The sequence below is a fragment of the Trachemys scripta genome, chromosome 4 (assembly GCF_013100865.1).
Source record: "Trachemys scripta elegans isolate TJP31775 chromosome 4, CAS_Tse_1.0, whole genome shotgun sequence".
Lineage (NCBI taxonomy): Eukaryota > Metazoa > Chordata > Testudines > Emydidae > Trachemys > Trachemys scripta.
In genome coordinates, this window is record NC_048301.1 from 108,366,475 (window position 1) to 108,380,920 (window position 14,446).

A 14,446-nucleotide genomic window follows, 5' to 3' on the forward strand; every position below is an offset into this window, starting at 1 on the left:
TTCCTCCATGTATTTTCTCAAGTCCCCTTCCTCTCAAGCTCTTTACATTGCAATCCAGTTCATTCCAGCACAAACATCCAGGAAATGCCTCTCTGCCTTTATTTCATCAAAGGCTCTAACACATAAAGAGCTTGTTTTTCCCATAACATCAGATGTGCATTGGAGAGGTGGTCACATTCCTTACCTGTCACATGAGGCAAGTGCACTTCCAGTTCATTCAGCAGCACAGTGCCATCTGATCTGAAAACCAAGATCTGTGTGCAAGCAAAGAGAACATGTTTAAATTACTGCAACTTCATGTACGCAGAGGGAAGCCCACCACGAACATTAACCTTAAAACTTGGGAGACAAGAAGGGATCATGCTACTTTGTGCAGACGAACTCAATATTCTAGTCGCAGTTTAAAAAAGGAGCAATCTAATTAGCTAATGAAGATTCTGTCTGCCCTAGCATCCAGTACATGTACAAAGCTTTGGGCTTGTTAGACACATTTTTTAATGTATACTAAAACAGTTTCTACTAGAGAAAAAATGCTTCAAGAAAGTCACTTATTCTGGATACCAACTTTGCCAAGTGGCTGAAAACATTTGGCACTTGACACCAGTCATGTGTGGGGATTTGCTATAAGCACACACCTTGCCATGTGTTATTTCTTACATAATTGTACAGCATTGATAGAATGATAAGGAAGTGCTTCAGGAAATTCTTAATACAAATTTTAGTATGTACTTTTGGGAACATAACTAGTTTCACAAATGTTACTGTCAAGAGCCAAGAATACCAGAACTATATGGCAGGAAAGGAGGAGAAAAAACTCACAGAGGTCTAGATACTATAATGATGGGAGCATTAGAGATGAATTAGAAAGACAGAACAGAAAAAAATAGATTAGACAAGTGGGCAGATTGAGTAAGAGTGAGAATTTCTAATGTCCCCCCTCACTATTAATCTTGAGTGAAATTCACACAGTTGAGAAGCTTGGCTTGATCAGTTTTCAAGAGTTTGAATCCTAACCAGAACATCTTAGGTCTGCAAAACTGGACTTAAATCTCAATCAAATAAAATATCAAGGACTTCTTATTTCCAGTCAGACTGGAAATCCCATGAGAGCAGACTCACAATGCTTCCAGCACTGGGCAGAACCAGAAAGAAAGAAAGAAAGAAGGAAAGAAAGAAAGAAGAAACAGTCAAGCAAAAACTTTTAACTCTGAACTTGTTCAGACTGTGCAGGGCCAATCTGCTTTGGGATTTGTACAAACATTTGGCTGTTTTTTATTTTTTCTGTATTCAATCATCCTTACTCTGGATCCTCAGAGAAAGATTATCAAAAGTAAGTAGGGAAAGAGAAATAAGGAAATACATTGAGAGAATCCACACATCCAGCAGACACCCACATATCACTTACATTTTTCTTGTGGTCTATTAACAGCACAACAGTCTTCAAACAGGTCTGTTTGTCTGTGGAGCCACAGGGAGACAGCTCTGCCAGGAGGGAGTGAGTGTCATTTATACCTCCCTGCAATCAAAGTGGAAAAAAACATAAATTAGTACAGTCTGATGATTTGTATAAACCCCACACTGGCTGAGAAGGGGTTAATTGGAGCCTGAGCGCTCTATTACCCCCACATTATTGCACCTGGAGTATGTGTCAGGCTCAGGGATGAACAGGGCCGGATTTAGGGGCACGCTACCAGGGTGAGCGCCTGGGGTTCCAGGCTTGGGGTGCTGTTTTTGTTGTACAGATCCTAGCATGCAAATTTATTATCTTATATGACATGGATAAATCATGCATGTAAATCATGCATCAAAGTCATGAAATGGGCTACAAATGCAATAAAAAATAAGGTATTCAAAAGTTTAACAAATGGAGGGGGGGCGCCAAAGACGCTCCTTGCCTGGGGTGCCATTTGGTCTAGGGCCAGGGGTAAAAGGAAGGAGTTCAGAGTAGCTGGAAGGAGGAGAGAGATGGTCTGGACTTCCATCTCTATGGGAAGGGCCAGATGGGATCCAGGCGAAGGCTATAAGCATACAATTAACTCCTAGGGTGAGCCTTGAAAAAGGAGCAGGACTCCAAGGAGACCGCCATGTGCATAACAGTTCTGCAGGAGAGCGGAGAACTTGGGGAAGCCTAAGATAGACTAAAGTCTGAGGCAGAAGGTGCTTATTTTGTGTTTTGTCTGTTTTACTGGAGGATTCTAGGGAGAAGCCCTGAGACCTTCTGCTCTGGAAATAAACTGAGACTGAAGAAGAGCCCAGGTGAGGTGGAAGGCATTATATTTGCTACCATTATTTTGTCAGACATTTTTTGGGACATTCATACTTCAGAAGGGATGGAACTATAGTGTGACCTGTCTGGAAGGCCAAGTCACCACCAGACCAGACCACTAATGTCCCAAGGAAGAGAGCTAGGTGGAGTTGCTGAAATGTTGTTTCATGCCACACAGGAGCATTCCGGGACAGTGAGTCTATGACACAGAGGCAGCTCTTCCATACCCTGAGCTGATTTCTATCACAGAGGACTGAAATAATCTGTTAAACTAACAAACACTGTAGAGCTTTACGTTTGAGAACTTTCTTTCTAGCACTACCACCGGAACTAGGACTTCCTTTCAAATCTCCAGTGGCAAGCATTCAAGTGTCGGTAAGTCAGATCCTTGTTCTTTGGAGCAATGGGGACCAGGTACTTCAGGGACAAAGGAATGACATAACTCGCTGTGCTCTCCCCCACCCCCCAATTGACTCAGTATCACCCGAACACAAGCATAGGTGTATTACAGATTAGGTAGGACATTTCCAACCCTCATTTCAGATCTATTTGGCAAAGCTGAGTCCTTGAAGTTGCAGGTCCAGCCATCTGTTCACTAGCACCAGTGTGCTCCTCTGGACTCTTATAAGTGAGAATGGGTTGCGTACCATAAACCTGTTCCATAATCATCATGAAATTGGAAACGACTAAGGCAGTCAGAGTGTAGCAGGTGAGCACAAACCCTCACTACCAGATCAATGGACACTGGGGATCATGACTCACTTTGAATTCTCTAGTATAGACTCTACAGTGTCCTCCGACCCGAGCCTCAAAAAGTATAATGAAACAGTGATCTACAGCCACTAAATCAGAAGGCAGATGCATCTATATTTGCTATCTGAGGGAAGAGACCTTTAATACATGATACCTTGGACAGCACATAGTAGCAGTCTCCATGGAAGGTGTATTTCTTCCCATCAAAGGTGGTGATGTGAGCACCTCCTTCCACTAAGCATGAGGCTGGACAGGATAAGTGCTTGCACACCCACCTGCCTGAATCACAGGTGCTATAAACACAAATAAATAAGGAATAAAAAATGGGGTTAGTGTCAGAGGGACTGAAAGCACTGAAAAACATCTGTATACAGAGCACCACTGGGTCAGGACAAAGTACCCCTAGGTGCTTTGAAAATTTGTCATTGGCTGCTTATTTAAAACTCTCCTCTTCCACATATTACAGACTCAAGATGCCATAAAATTGGTTCACTGTAGCATCTTGATATTGCAACACATGGAAAGGCACCATGACTTTTGCAGCAGGACATATACAAATAGGTAACAACTCTGCTGACAGACCCATGCACAGTCATTCTGAGAGCGGTTTAGAGTGAATTGTAATCCTTACCATTCTTCACATTCATTGGTGATAGTTTGCCCAGGTGAATACAGGGATCCATGCTGTTTGCAGTGACATTGGTTAACAGACACACAGCCTTTCCCATTGATGTCATCATACACCGTTCCTACAAAACACAACCGTAGGCTCTCATAGTTCATGTCAAAATACCAGCACCAACCAACCTAGGAAAAACTCTGGGAGCAGGCACACTCTCAACCAGACCCAAAATTAATGGTAATTGAAGATATCAAAAGGGGATTTGGCCACAGAGCTTCCACTGTTTTTAATGTTTAAGTTAATATTTTTAATGGAAGTTGTGTGGCTAAATCCCCTGTGTCACTTTGAAAATCTCAACTTAAATCTGCACATTCTAAATGGTTGGATTTCAAATTCACCTAAACTATTGTTGTGCTATCACTGTGAAGGTATTTTCCAAGGTTGGCAACAGGTCTTGAATATTACATTTGAGCTCAATGTCACATATTATTGTATTATGTAGATAATATATATGTAATTATGCCCCTTCTCAGGGTTACCTACGGGGTCTGAAACTCTACATCTAAAAACATGCATGTCTACTGCTTAACCCAAAGGACCAACTCTCAGTTCAGAGGTGGTAACAGTCTCATAAACCACGTGCCTAGCCACAAACAGAAATAAAGAGCCTAACTAGGTTAGTGTGAGTTAAATAAAGCCAAGCTAATGCATTACTTTTGTAAACATGCTAGAATTTTATTAATTTACCAGGACAAATTTACTCCACTGGTAAAATGTATTCATTTCTAAAATGTAACTTGCTTTATACTGAATATTTCAGTCCTGAACTCCTTGCAGAGTTTTTTTTAGTGAAGGTAAAGTATAGATAATACAGCCTTTTTCAGATACATTCTGGAGTATATGAAGAGACTTGAATCCAAACCTATTGTCTCAGATAGGACTGAGAGGGACACCTACCTTCAGGGCAGAAGCAGCCATCCATGAAGTGTTCCTCACAAAGGCTGCTGATCTCCAAATGGGAACAAGTGCTTATGCATGGTGAGCTGCTTTCCTGGTAGATCATGTTTCCAGGGCACGTCTTAGCTAAAATAATGAAAGAAAAAGATCAGTGACTTGAATATAAACTCTGCATTCCACAGAAACCAAAGAGCATATATCGGCTCCAATGAAATCAGTGGAATTGACTCAATTGGCTGCAATTTGGCCAAATGTATTTATTGTATTTAATTTCTGAACCGCTTTTTTTCTTCTCTACATTCTTTTCTTGCTTCTTGAACAGAAGACAGTGATCCTAATCATGCTTCCACTGTAATTAACGACAAAAAATCCCACTACTTTCACTGGGAGCAGGATCAAACCATACAGCTTTCAGTTGGAACATAATTTCTACTTCCAATAAATGTCCTTAATAACAAAGACAAGGGAGGGGAAAACAGGAAATATACAAGCTGAGCAGTTTTAAATATTTCACCCAGGATGAACTGATTGCTCTGCCAAGTTTGGGAAGATACTTACGGCAAAACTCTTCTGTCCTCCAGTTTCCAGGCCGGCCACCAGCATGGGAGCATTGGCGAGAGTACTCAGAGATGGTGCTGCAAAGGCAGAAGGAATCCTCAGCTCCCTGGCAGGCACACTTATCCTGCATACAGGCTTGAACATACATCTCCAGGTTCAGACGGGACTCACAGTCAGCGAATACTGAAGAAGTCAGCAGACTCAGACACTCATCACGCTAAGGAGGTGGGGGGAAAAAAATAAAAGGTTAAAAGGCATCCCTGGCACCCGAGTTTCTAGAGAGGTTCCTTTGTGCTAAAATGGTGCTTGGCTTCTGGACATCACTAATGGTTGAGGGATGAGTCCAAGTCTTAGGTTATCTCTGGATAATTCTGTGTCAGAAATAGCACATGTGCAACTAAGATCTTCCATCAGTTCTGCTCCTCCTTTTAGAAGGCATAACAACGTTAATGCCTTTGGAGTTAGTTAGGGACATGGTATGTGCCTTGGAAAGTTCCAGGCTCTTACCCATCTCCACGCTCAGTGGTCTCCCCATATTGCAGGAATGTCTCCACCTGCCAGCTAAGTAAAGTTGACCACTATGATTACTCACATGCTGATTACAGGTTGTGACAGTCTGTGTTTCATCAGGGTCCTCACATACTGTGTTGGGTTTGTTAATCTTTTGCATATTTCCAAATGTGATCGGATTGAAGGTCATGTCTATGAGGAAGATGTAAAAAAGTCTTGATAAACACAGCAAACTTAATACATATCTGATTCCTGGCACTTTAGTGATCAAGCAAACTGTTTATTATATATCAGGCCCTGTACTGACTATTTTAATACTATTAAGAAAATCCATTTCAGATGGACATGAAAAGCTTACTAGTATTCCAACAAGTGAGTAAATCTACACCAAGAGTTCTCAAATGGGGGTCGGGACCCCTCAGGGGGTCGCAAGGTTATTATATGGGGGGGTCACGAGCTGTCAGCCTCCACCCAGCTTTGTCTCCAGCATTTATAATAGTGTTAAATATATTTAAAAGTGTTTTTAATTTATAAGGGGGGTTGCACTCAGAGGCTTGCTATGTGAAAGGAGTCACCTGTACAAAAGTTTGAGAACCACTGGCCTATACCAACAGAGACTCCACAGAATCAGCTGATTCACTTGAAATATAGTACACCATTAATAATTTATCTCGTATCTCTTAACAATCGCTGGAAAATATCCGATGGAATTTAAGTTCCTGTACTGTAAATCCTACCTTTGCCGTCTTTGATGCTTCCACATACAATATCTATACACCTGCTTTACATGGTATCTATATATACTGTCAGACCACTTACCGTTAGAGATAAATTCATTGTAGAGCTGCTGTCCATTGTAATCCCCACAAAGACCACATGTATGGTTGTTAAACTTGGCATCCAGCTCCAACTAAATAATGAAAACAAAACCAGAAAGAAAATCAGCTGTAGCACTAAAAAAAAAAAACATTCCCAACAAGAATAAATTCATTAGCAGGGGACGTTAATAGAGGAAAGATAGTGAATGCCTCTCCATTGTACATTAGGTTTTAGTACATCTAACATAATAGTAACACAGTTCAATGCAAACAATTACCAGGGGAAAATAAAAACATATCATGGAAGAATGTGAGAAGTTACTATACTGTGACGGTGCCTCTTTTAACCAAAATATTAGCTGTTTCTCATTCCCGTCTCATCTACTCTTGAGAGTGAAGGAAAGTTCATTTCTATGCCTAACTCCAGTCACATAATGGACAAAGGAACCTTCTCACCTGAGAATAAACTATCTCCATTCCCAGTTGGAAGAGGCTGCTTAACACAATGACTCTATTCAGCCTATGCTAATTTGTTAAAACCGAATAGTAGCAAAAGTAAAGTTCACTGTCATACATACCATCAGTGAATCTTCACGGTTCCACATTAGAACCAGGCCCGCTCTTGCATAGACTTTAGTGTAGATTTCACTGTTCTCAATCAGCAAACCGGAACTATAGTATGGTGTTGTTACACTGAGAAGAAGACAGTCAAAGATTTTGTATTAGATCTAATGTAGAAAACAGAAAAGAGTAAACTGAATGTCTTAGGCATTGCAAGAGGAACATCAGAGTGCATGGAAGAACCAGGCTCTGCAGATTACACTTTTCTGGCCTCCATCTCTGAGTCCCACACAGCTGTCCTCTGTTGTACAGGACAGACTCTGTTTAGCAGGGAATTAAATCCCCTTCTTCTCAGATACTTGCTGAGGTAAGTCATATTTTGTTTGACCTAGTTTAAATTGCTCTAATCAGCATTCATTCCAGTTGGTCACAGAAATCCAGTTCAGATTCTTCCTATTTCAAGGAAGTTTTGAAGACTTCTCTGTCTGATGCTTACACAGACTTTATTAGATAACACTTATCTCCTGTGGCCATCACATGTAAAATTTCAGACTTGACATTTTGGTGTCATCTGGAATTTACCTTGACAAGGCAAGGCAATCTCAGAGCCACGGGCTCCTTAAAGGGATAGATTCTCTATCTCAGGTTAGGAAAGAAGGCAAAATGCCAGTGAAGAAGTGTGATTCAGTCAGTAAAAGCAAAAAACAAAGGACCTGAACCTGGGAGAGCGAATATTCACTGCTTACCCATGATTGAGGTTCACATAGCAAATGATTGAGGGCACAAGAAACTGAATAGTGTCTTTCATTTTCCAAAAATCATATACTATTTCAGGAGACTGGATATCCCCTTTAAATAACCTTTATTTTTTGAGAGAATGGCCTAATGATTTGGGATGGGAACAATGTAGACATGGGGCCTGATGGTCTACATAAGTGGAAGAAAAATGTGGGGAGAAAAGAGCTTGTTAAAAACATCAACATTCAATAATCTAATTATAAGAGACGAATCATTAATAGAATCAGCAGAGGTCATTAATTTGACCCAAGTATCTCAAACAGGATTGAACAAAAATGCTGCTGACTGATAAAAAGCTGATCCACTGAATATCCACCCTTATGTTCACTGTGTACACAAGCCACAATGCAGAACTTGGTTAGGTGATAAAAGCATTCCCGCAAACAGCTTCTTACAATAAAACCTAAATAGCTCAATACTTGACCAAACAGAATTAGTTACATTGGAATCCAGCCAAACCAATGAATACCTATTTCCTTCTCTACACAGTTCTCAGAGCAAATGCTATTGCTAGTTTAATGGTGTGTGCCCAGGCATACATCCCCTCTCATAATTTCTTTCCTAGCCTTTCACAAGGGTATTTTAAGTCTTAATTTCTTGATGCCAGAGCTTTTCTAACTACTCTTCTTGCACATTTCTAATGCATGCAATCACGTTAGCTAGGGTCTAGACACCAAATAGAAACTCACAAACTAACATTCCTACCACAAGCTACAGGTCACATCATGAACATTGGAGCATGAACATTTTTTAAAGAGAATTGTAAAACACTAGGCAGCTACTTGAGAGCATGGAGTCTTCTGGGATGGAGCTTTTCTAATGCTGACTCTAAGCTAGGGAATCAGAACAGAGGAGTTTTGTAGCATTTATGGAACCAACACTGTAGCACGAAGCCTTGACATAAATAACTGTTCTTTCTTCTATTCTGATTTCCACCTTTGTACATTTTATTTCTTTCATTCTTTGATTTTATAATTGTTTCTTTTCTTATCTTATACAGGGTACTTGTAAAGTAGTAAAAATCCAATTCTGAAGATTGCCTGTGTGGAACATGCAACTATATGCCGATACTGGAGTTTGCAATGGGGACCCACACTTACTAGGATGGCTATGAGTATCTGCTATGGGATGGTGTTTGGCTTGCCTGTGTGTATCAGCTATGCCATTGAGATGAATAGAAGTGGCATTTCAAAAATCTTTATCTGCTCTATGGAGCCCAAAATTCTGTGGCAATCCACAGAAGAACTAGAAAGTCTTAGGGTATGTCGACACTAGAAATGTAATATAAACTAGTAATTACTGCGGTGGTACATGTCCACACTACCCTCCTTGGGTCGGTAGTGCACATCCTCATCAGGAGTGCTCTACCAGGAGAGTCCTCTCAGCTCCACTGGGAGCACCCTGCTGGGACCCTGGTTGCCCCACAAGCTCCCAGGTTCCCAGTGAACTGCCTCCTCTTCACTCCCCCTTCCCCGCTGGGAGCTGGGGGAAGCTGCCTAGGGCTTCTTGCCCTCTGGGAGCGGGGAACAGTTGCCCCAGCTTTTTGGCATCCCCCCCTCACTCCCCGCTGGGAGCCGGGCAGCCTTGTCAATTTGAAATTTGAAAGGGTGCCAGGATTTCTTGCTGTGGCTCCCAGCTAGCAGCAGGGTCCAAAACCACCAGGGCTTCTCGCTGTAGTGCAGACACTGACATAATTAGGTTGACATAAGCTGCCTTATGTCGATCTAACTGTGGTGTAGATGAGCCCTTAGAGACTCACTCTTTCCAGCACTCTGCTGATTGATATCTCAGGACCCCTTCCAAGCTGCAGAAGTACTACCAGCAGTGAAGGACTAAGTCCGAGTGCTGAACTCAGACCCAGCCTGTCTCCCCTAGGCAGAGCATGGTCATCAAATCATTCAATATTATGATATAACTTGAAGAAAAGATGTCACCAAATCATCAGCTATCTGATTACCATAATATCCAGTATTAATTTTGTGTTGGTAGTCAATGGATTGGGTCCTCCCCAGCCACTTTTTAAAATTCTATAGCTTTCATTGCATTGGCATGTAGTGATATTTTATATGCCACTGGGACATGTGCCAAGGGTATGGGTTTAAAGAGTATGAAATTCTATAGAACACTGAATCCTATACACAGTGAAAACCTGTTCCACGAGTCTTCTTTTATTAGGGTTTTATTGTTTTATGAACAATACATAGGAGAAGAATAGGTTCAGTGCATGGGAAAGCAATCTTTAAAGGACCCCTAAAAAGCTGCTTGTGAATTTCTTTTAACACTTTGGTGCACAACTAGGCAATCTCTCATTTTTGGCAGTAATATATGTCAAAAGACTTCATGATATTTCTGGATATCGTCTGGCTTGGTGCCTGGAAAATAGAACGTTATTTTCTATTCCTTAGTAGGCATTCACTGGACTGGGTTTGACAGTTTTTAATAAAACCTGTCAAGTATCAGAGGGGTAGCCATGTTAGTCTGGATCTGTAAAAGCAGCAAAGAGTCCTGTGGCACCTTATAGACTAACAGACGTACTGGAGCATGAGCTTTCGTGGGTGAATACTCACTTCGTTGGATGCATGGTGGGTATTCACCCACGAAAGCTCATGCTCCAGTACGTCTGTTAGTCTATAAGGTGCCACAGGACTCTTTGCTGCTTTTAATAAAACCTGGGCTTTAGTTAGAGGCAGCAATGACAACAGAAGGGTACATATTTGTTTGATCATGTTAAAATCTGTTAAACCTGATCCAGGTTCTGGCACCCTTACTCCAGTACCTTACCTAGCAAGCGTCTCATTCGCTTCAGTGGGTCTATTCGGAATATTGTGTTCCTTCCCCAGAATTTCTTTTGCCTGGTGAAAGGCTCACAATAGATATCTTAATGCTACATACTGTACAGTTCTGTTTGTCTATGGAAGCATCTTACTGGACATTTCTTTGAAGAATTATAATACTCGAAGAACTCACATTTGCTCATTCACGACAACCGCATTTTGGGTGAGGTAGATTACAACATCCTTTATGGTTATCAGGACATATTGTATGTCAGGGTGTCGATTTTCATTCACAGCACGCTGGACGTGGACTGAGAACTCCTGGTAAGACTCTCGGCAGTCAGAAGCAAAGTTGTAATCACAGAGTCCAGGGAACTGGTAGAAGTCGCCATCAAAAGTTTTGAAATGATTGTTCCCCCAGGTACTGCAGACATAGTGGCCATGGTTTTGGCTTTTGCCTGTTAAGTTATGGAGAAGGGATGAAGAAAGTGAAATAAAGTAGCTAGCACCCATTGATAATAAGCAATATTACACAGCAAGGCAGCTAAGGAATGATACTTAAATGATTCAGCTATGGCATACTACTAGGTTTACACAAGAAGATAATCTGCTATGTATACAGAACAAGCCATTTATAAATATATACTCAACAATTTGCCAAAACACCAAATCCCCAGTGTCTGCATAATAAACAGACGATATGTGCATCTCTCTGGCTGAGAGTCATGCATTTGTACATGCAGCTGGGGCCTGGATACCTCTTGGAGTTCTGACTGCATGTGTGATGGATGAGAGCACTTGCCTGCTGAAACTGAGAAGTAGAAACGGGCACAATTGGTTGCACATAGTTTATTCATTGAAAAAAAGCAGTTGCAGTAAGCCCTAAACTATTTCTGAATTTGAATAAAATTGCCAAATAGGTTTGTCTCAAATAATTTAGGGGGGTTCTATTCACAAAGGGACTCAGGCTCCATTCACAGACGAAGAAATGGTGGCCGCTCCTTTATACCTTAGAACCCTTAGTGGTTAGGGCACTCCCCTGAGATGTAGGAAACCTGGGTTCAATCTCCCCCATCTGCCTAATGTAGTGCAGGGACTTGAACTTGGGTATCCCACATTGCCAGAGTCTGCCATAACCAGACTATAGAGTCATTGTCATACACTCTCTCTCTGGCCCATTGACTAGTCAAGTATTTTATACAAAATGGAATAGCTTTAAAAGGAGAAACTGAGAGACACCCCTCCCAGAGTAGCTGATGGCCTAGCGGTTAGGGCACAGGCCAGGCAAGTGCCCTAACCACTGGGCTAAAGGAGGCTCCTCTTTGGCCTTTTTATGACCCTAACCCCTTAATTTCCCTTGCTTGTTATTGTTAAAATGTCCAAAAATGAAAACGAATGCTCTGTTCAACTTAAAAGAAATTTTGGTTGACTTTTTTGATTCACTGAATTTTTTCAGAATTTGACATTTTATTTGACCCAAAGCAATTTTGTTATTTATTTATTTTTCAGAACCGCGAGTGAACAAAATAAATCAGTTATTTTCCCAGCTGTACTAAGGAGCTTTAACACTCCTGTCATATGACACTCCCATACCATTAATGTAGGCTCAGGCCAGGATGGCAAGTGTATTAATGTATTCTAAATAATTTTGTCACTTTTCCAATTTTTTTTGCAAGATACTTTCTTTATATGAATTAATCCCTTATGTAATCCAAATTCCAAGTGTGAATTCATTATTTCCATTAGAAATAGTGACTTGGAGTACCATCGATATTCACAACAACTCAAGATAAGACAACAACTAAACTATGTCAGGAAAGTAAGAAGAAAGCAGTAGCAACCAAATGTTTGGAGGTCTCAAACTCATTCCACCACCATTTGGCCACAACAGTAACTGACACAAATTTAGCACAACTTACATTCTCAAAACTGGAATTGCAGGGATTGTTGTAGATTAGGTTTGAGGTTCATTGTCAGAGCTATGTGTGGTAAGGGAAGCAGCCAAGCAAGTATCAGCACCCCTCACACTCATAAACACTAAATTAACTCTCAATTTTTAAATTGAGTGAACAAAACCATAGGTCCCCTTGAACAATTCATATTTAAAGGCATCAAGACACACTGTATGTAATACACACAACAGAGCATCATATTTACAGCTCTTGGGTCTACTTTGATGCTCACTTTCTCCAAAGATCTATATGTAACACTGACAGACCCTGGTTGACAGCGGGCGCGATCAAACCTGGGGCCTTTGGAGCTTAGTGCATGACCCTCTACCACATGAGCTAAAAGCCAACTACCTGTTAGCTAAGGCTGTGGAGCAGACTCAATCTCTCTCTCTTTAAGTGGTCTCAGTGCCACTAGATGGGACACAACACCACACCCAGGAGGTGTGTGGGTTACATATAGATATTGTTTGCTTTGGGAGAAGTTCAGGGATCATGTAGATCTCTTAATTTCTCTACTTTCTACTCCATCCAAACAAATCCTTGTGTTGCAGCATCGCCCTCTTCATTTAAGGAAGGGTTCACATCCATCCTTCCAAAGCCCATCACTGCTGATTCTTGCATCCACTAGAGAGTGAGACTGGAAAGTGATCCGATGTGTTCCCTTCTTCCCAATTACTAACATCAGGTGCTCTCCTAGCCATAGTGTATTCAAGAAGGGACCAATCCCAGGATCCAACCCCCTGATCACCTGCACAGGAATGCATCACCCATCTGTACCAAAATATTTGCTATTTTTCAATAATACATATTTATCCTAACACCTCAAGCTAATTAAATTGGAGACTCATTCTTTTAGAAAGGTAGAGTAAGAAATTATGGACTAGGATTGCTGAAGTAATAGGTTAAAAAATGATCTAGTCCAAGTGTTAACAATATATACATCTTTTGGACAAGAAAGCTATTTCTGAATACTGCTATTTCTGAATAGCCAAATGCCGAGTTTTCCTTATGACACTCACCCCCTTTCCCTGTTGCTATTGCTCGGTACCTGCCAAACTCCTGCAAACCTTCATGCTAGGCAACTGTTACTTCATCACATACATCAAGCTAGAGACCAACATAATGGATTCAGCCAGCCACGGAGCTCAGAAAGAAAACTATAGAATCTTCCTCCAAAAGAAGCCGCATCTATTTCAGCTCATACATTTGGTCTCAGCATTTGAATGTTAAAAATGAAGGGAGGATATTTGATATCATAATATTCCCTTTAATTATTTCATCGCATGTTTAGCTTTTTCTTAACTGCACTAGTTAAATCTTTCCACCCCTTTCCAGGGGGAAATTCCTCACCATCCCATTTCTAGTTCTTACCTTTCTTAATTTCGTTCGCACAGGAAAGAGCCAGCCACAGTGCAAAAACGCTGGCAATTCTTAGCCCCATGGTGGCTAAGCTGGCTGCACTGAGAACGTCTTCCGAACACCTCTCTTTATATAAGGCCTTTTGGTACAATTAATGCCATCACAGGGGAGGACATGTAAAGTGAGAAGGAGGAGTAGGAAGAACACAAAATGGGTGCAATGTTTACTGAGATAAGAAAGTAAACAGATAGGTTTTTTTCATAGCAAAATTGGGAATCCGGCATACAGGATGCAGTACAATATTGATTCAGTTATCATGCAACTGGAATTTTATTGTCTTTTTATATTTTTAGCTCATCTAAGCTTAACCCACAATAACCCTTGGCAATGGAGAGTAAACATTTTGGGGGCAGTCGAACAACAAGGGAATCCCTTAAATGAAGCTTAACCTGGGATATCCTCAGGTGTCTGCTTTGAAACCAAGAGTTTTTAATTTTGCATTATTGCTCAGAGGTATT

The 14,446-nt window shown here is 41.0% G+C and overlaps 1 protein-coding gene across 1 annotated transcript in view; it reads right to left on the reverse strand.

The window, feature by feature from the left end:
• Nucleotides 1–14,019, reverse strand: part of MUC2 (mucin 2, oligomeric mucus/gel-forming) — a 59,762-nt gene extending 45,743 nt beyond the window's left edge. Inside the window, exons 1-11 of the mRNA XM_034768774.1 lie at nucleotides 13,941–14,019; nucleotides 10,811–11,075; nucleotides 7,063–7,177; nucleotides 6,486–6,576; nucleotides 5,749–5,858; nucleotides 5,157–5,373; nucleotides 4,599–4,724; nucleotides 3,651–3,768; nucleotides 3,174–3,312; nucleotides 1,406–1,516; nucleotides 185–254 (exon numbers count right to left, since the gene is read on the reverse strand). Coding sequence (XP_034624665.1) covers nucleotides 185–254; nucleotides 1,406–1,516; nucleotides 3,174–3,312; nucleotides 3,651–3,768; nucleotides 4,599–4,724; nucleotides 5,157–5,373; nucleotides 5,749–5,858; nucleotides 6,486–6,576; nucleotides 7,063–7,177; nucleotides 10,811–11,075; nucleotides 13,941–14,010 — 1,432 coding nt within the window. The 5' untranslated portion in view covers nucleotides 14,011–14,019. The remainder of the gene's footprint in view (nucleotides 1–184; nucleotides 255–1,405; nucleotides 1,517–3,173; nucleotides 3,313–3,650; nucleotides 3,769–4,598; nucleotides 4,725–5,156; nucleotides 5,374–5,748; nucleotides 5,859–6,485; nucleotides 6,577–7,062; nucleotides 7,178–10,810; nucleotides 11,076–13,940) is intronic.
• Between the last annotated feature and the right edge of the window lie 427 nt (nucleotides 14,020–14,446).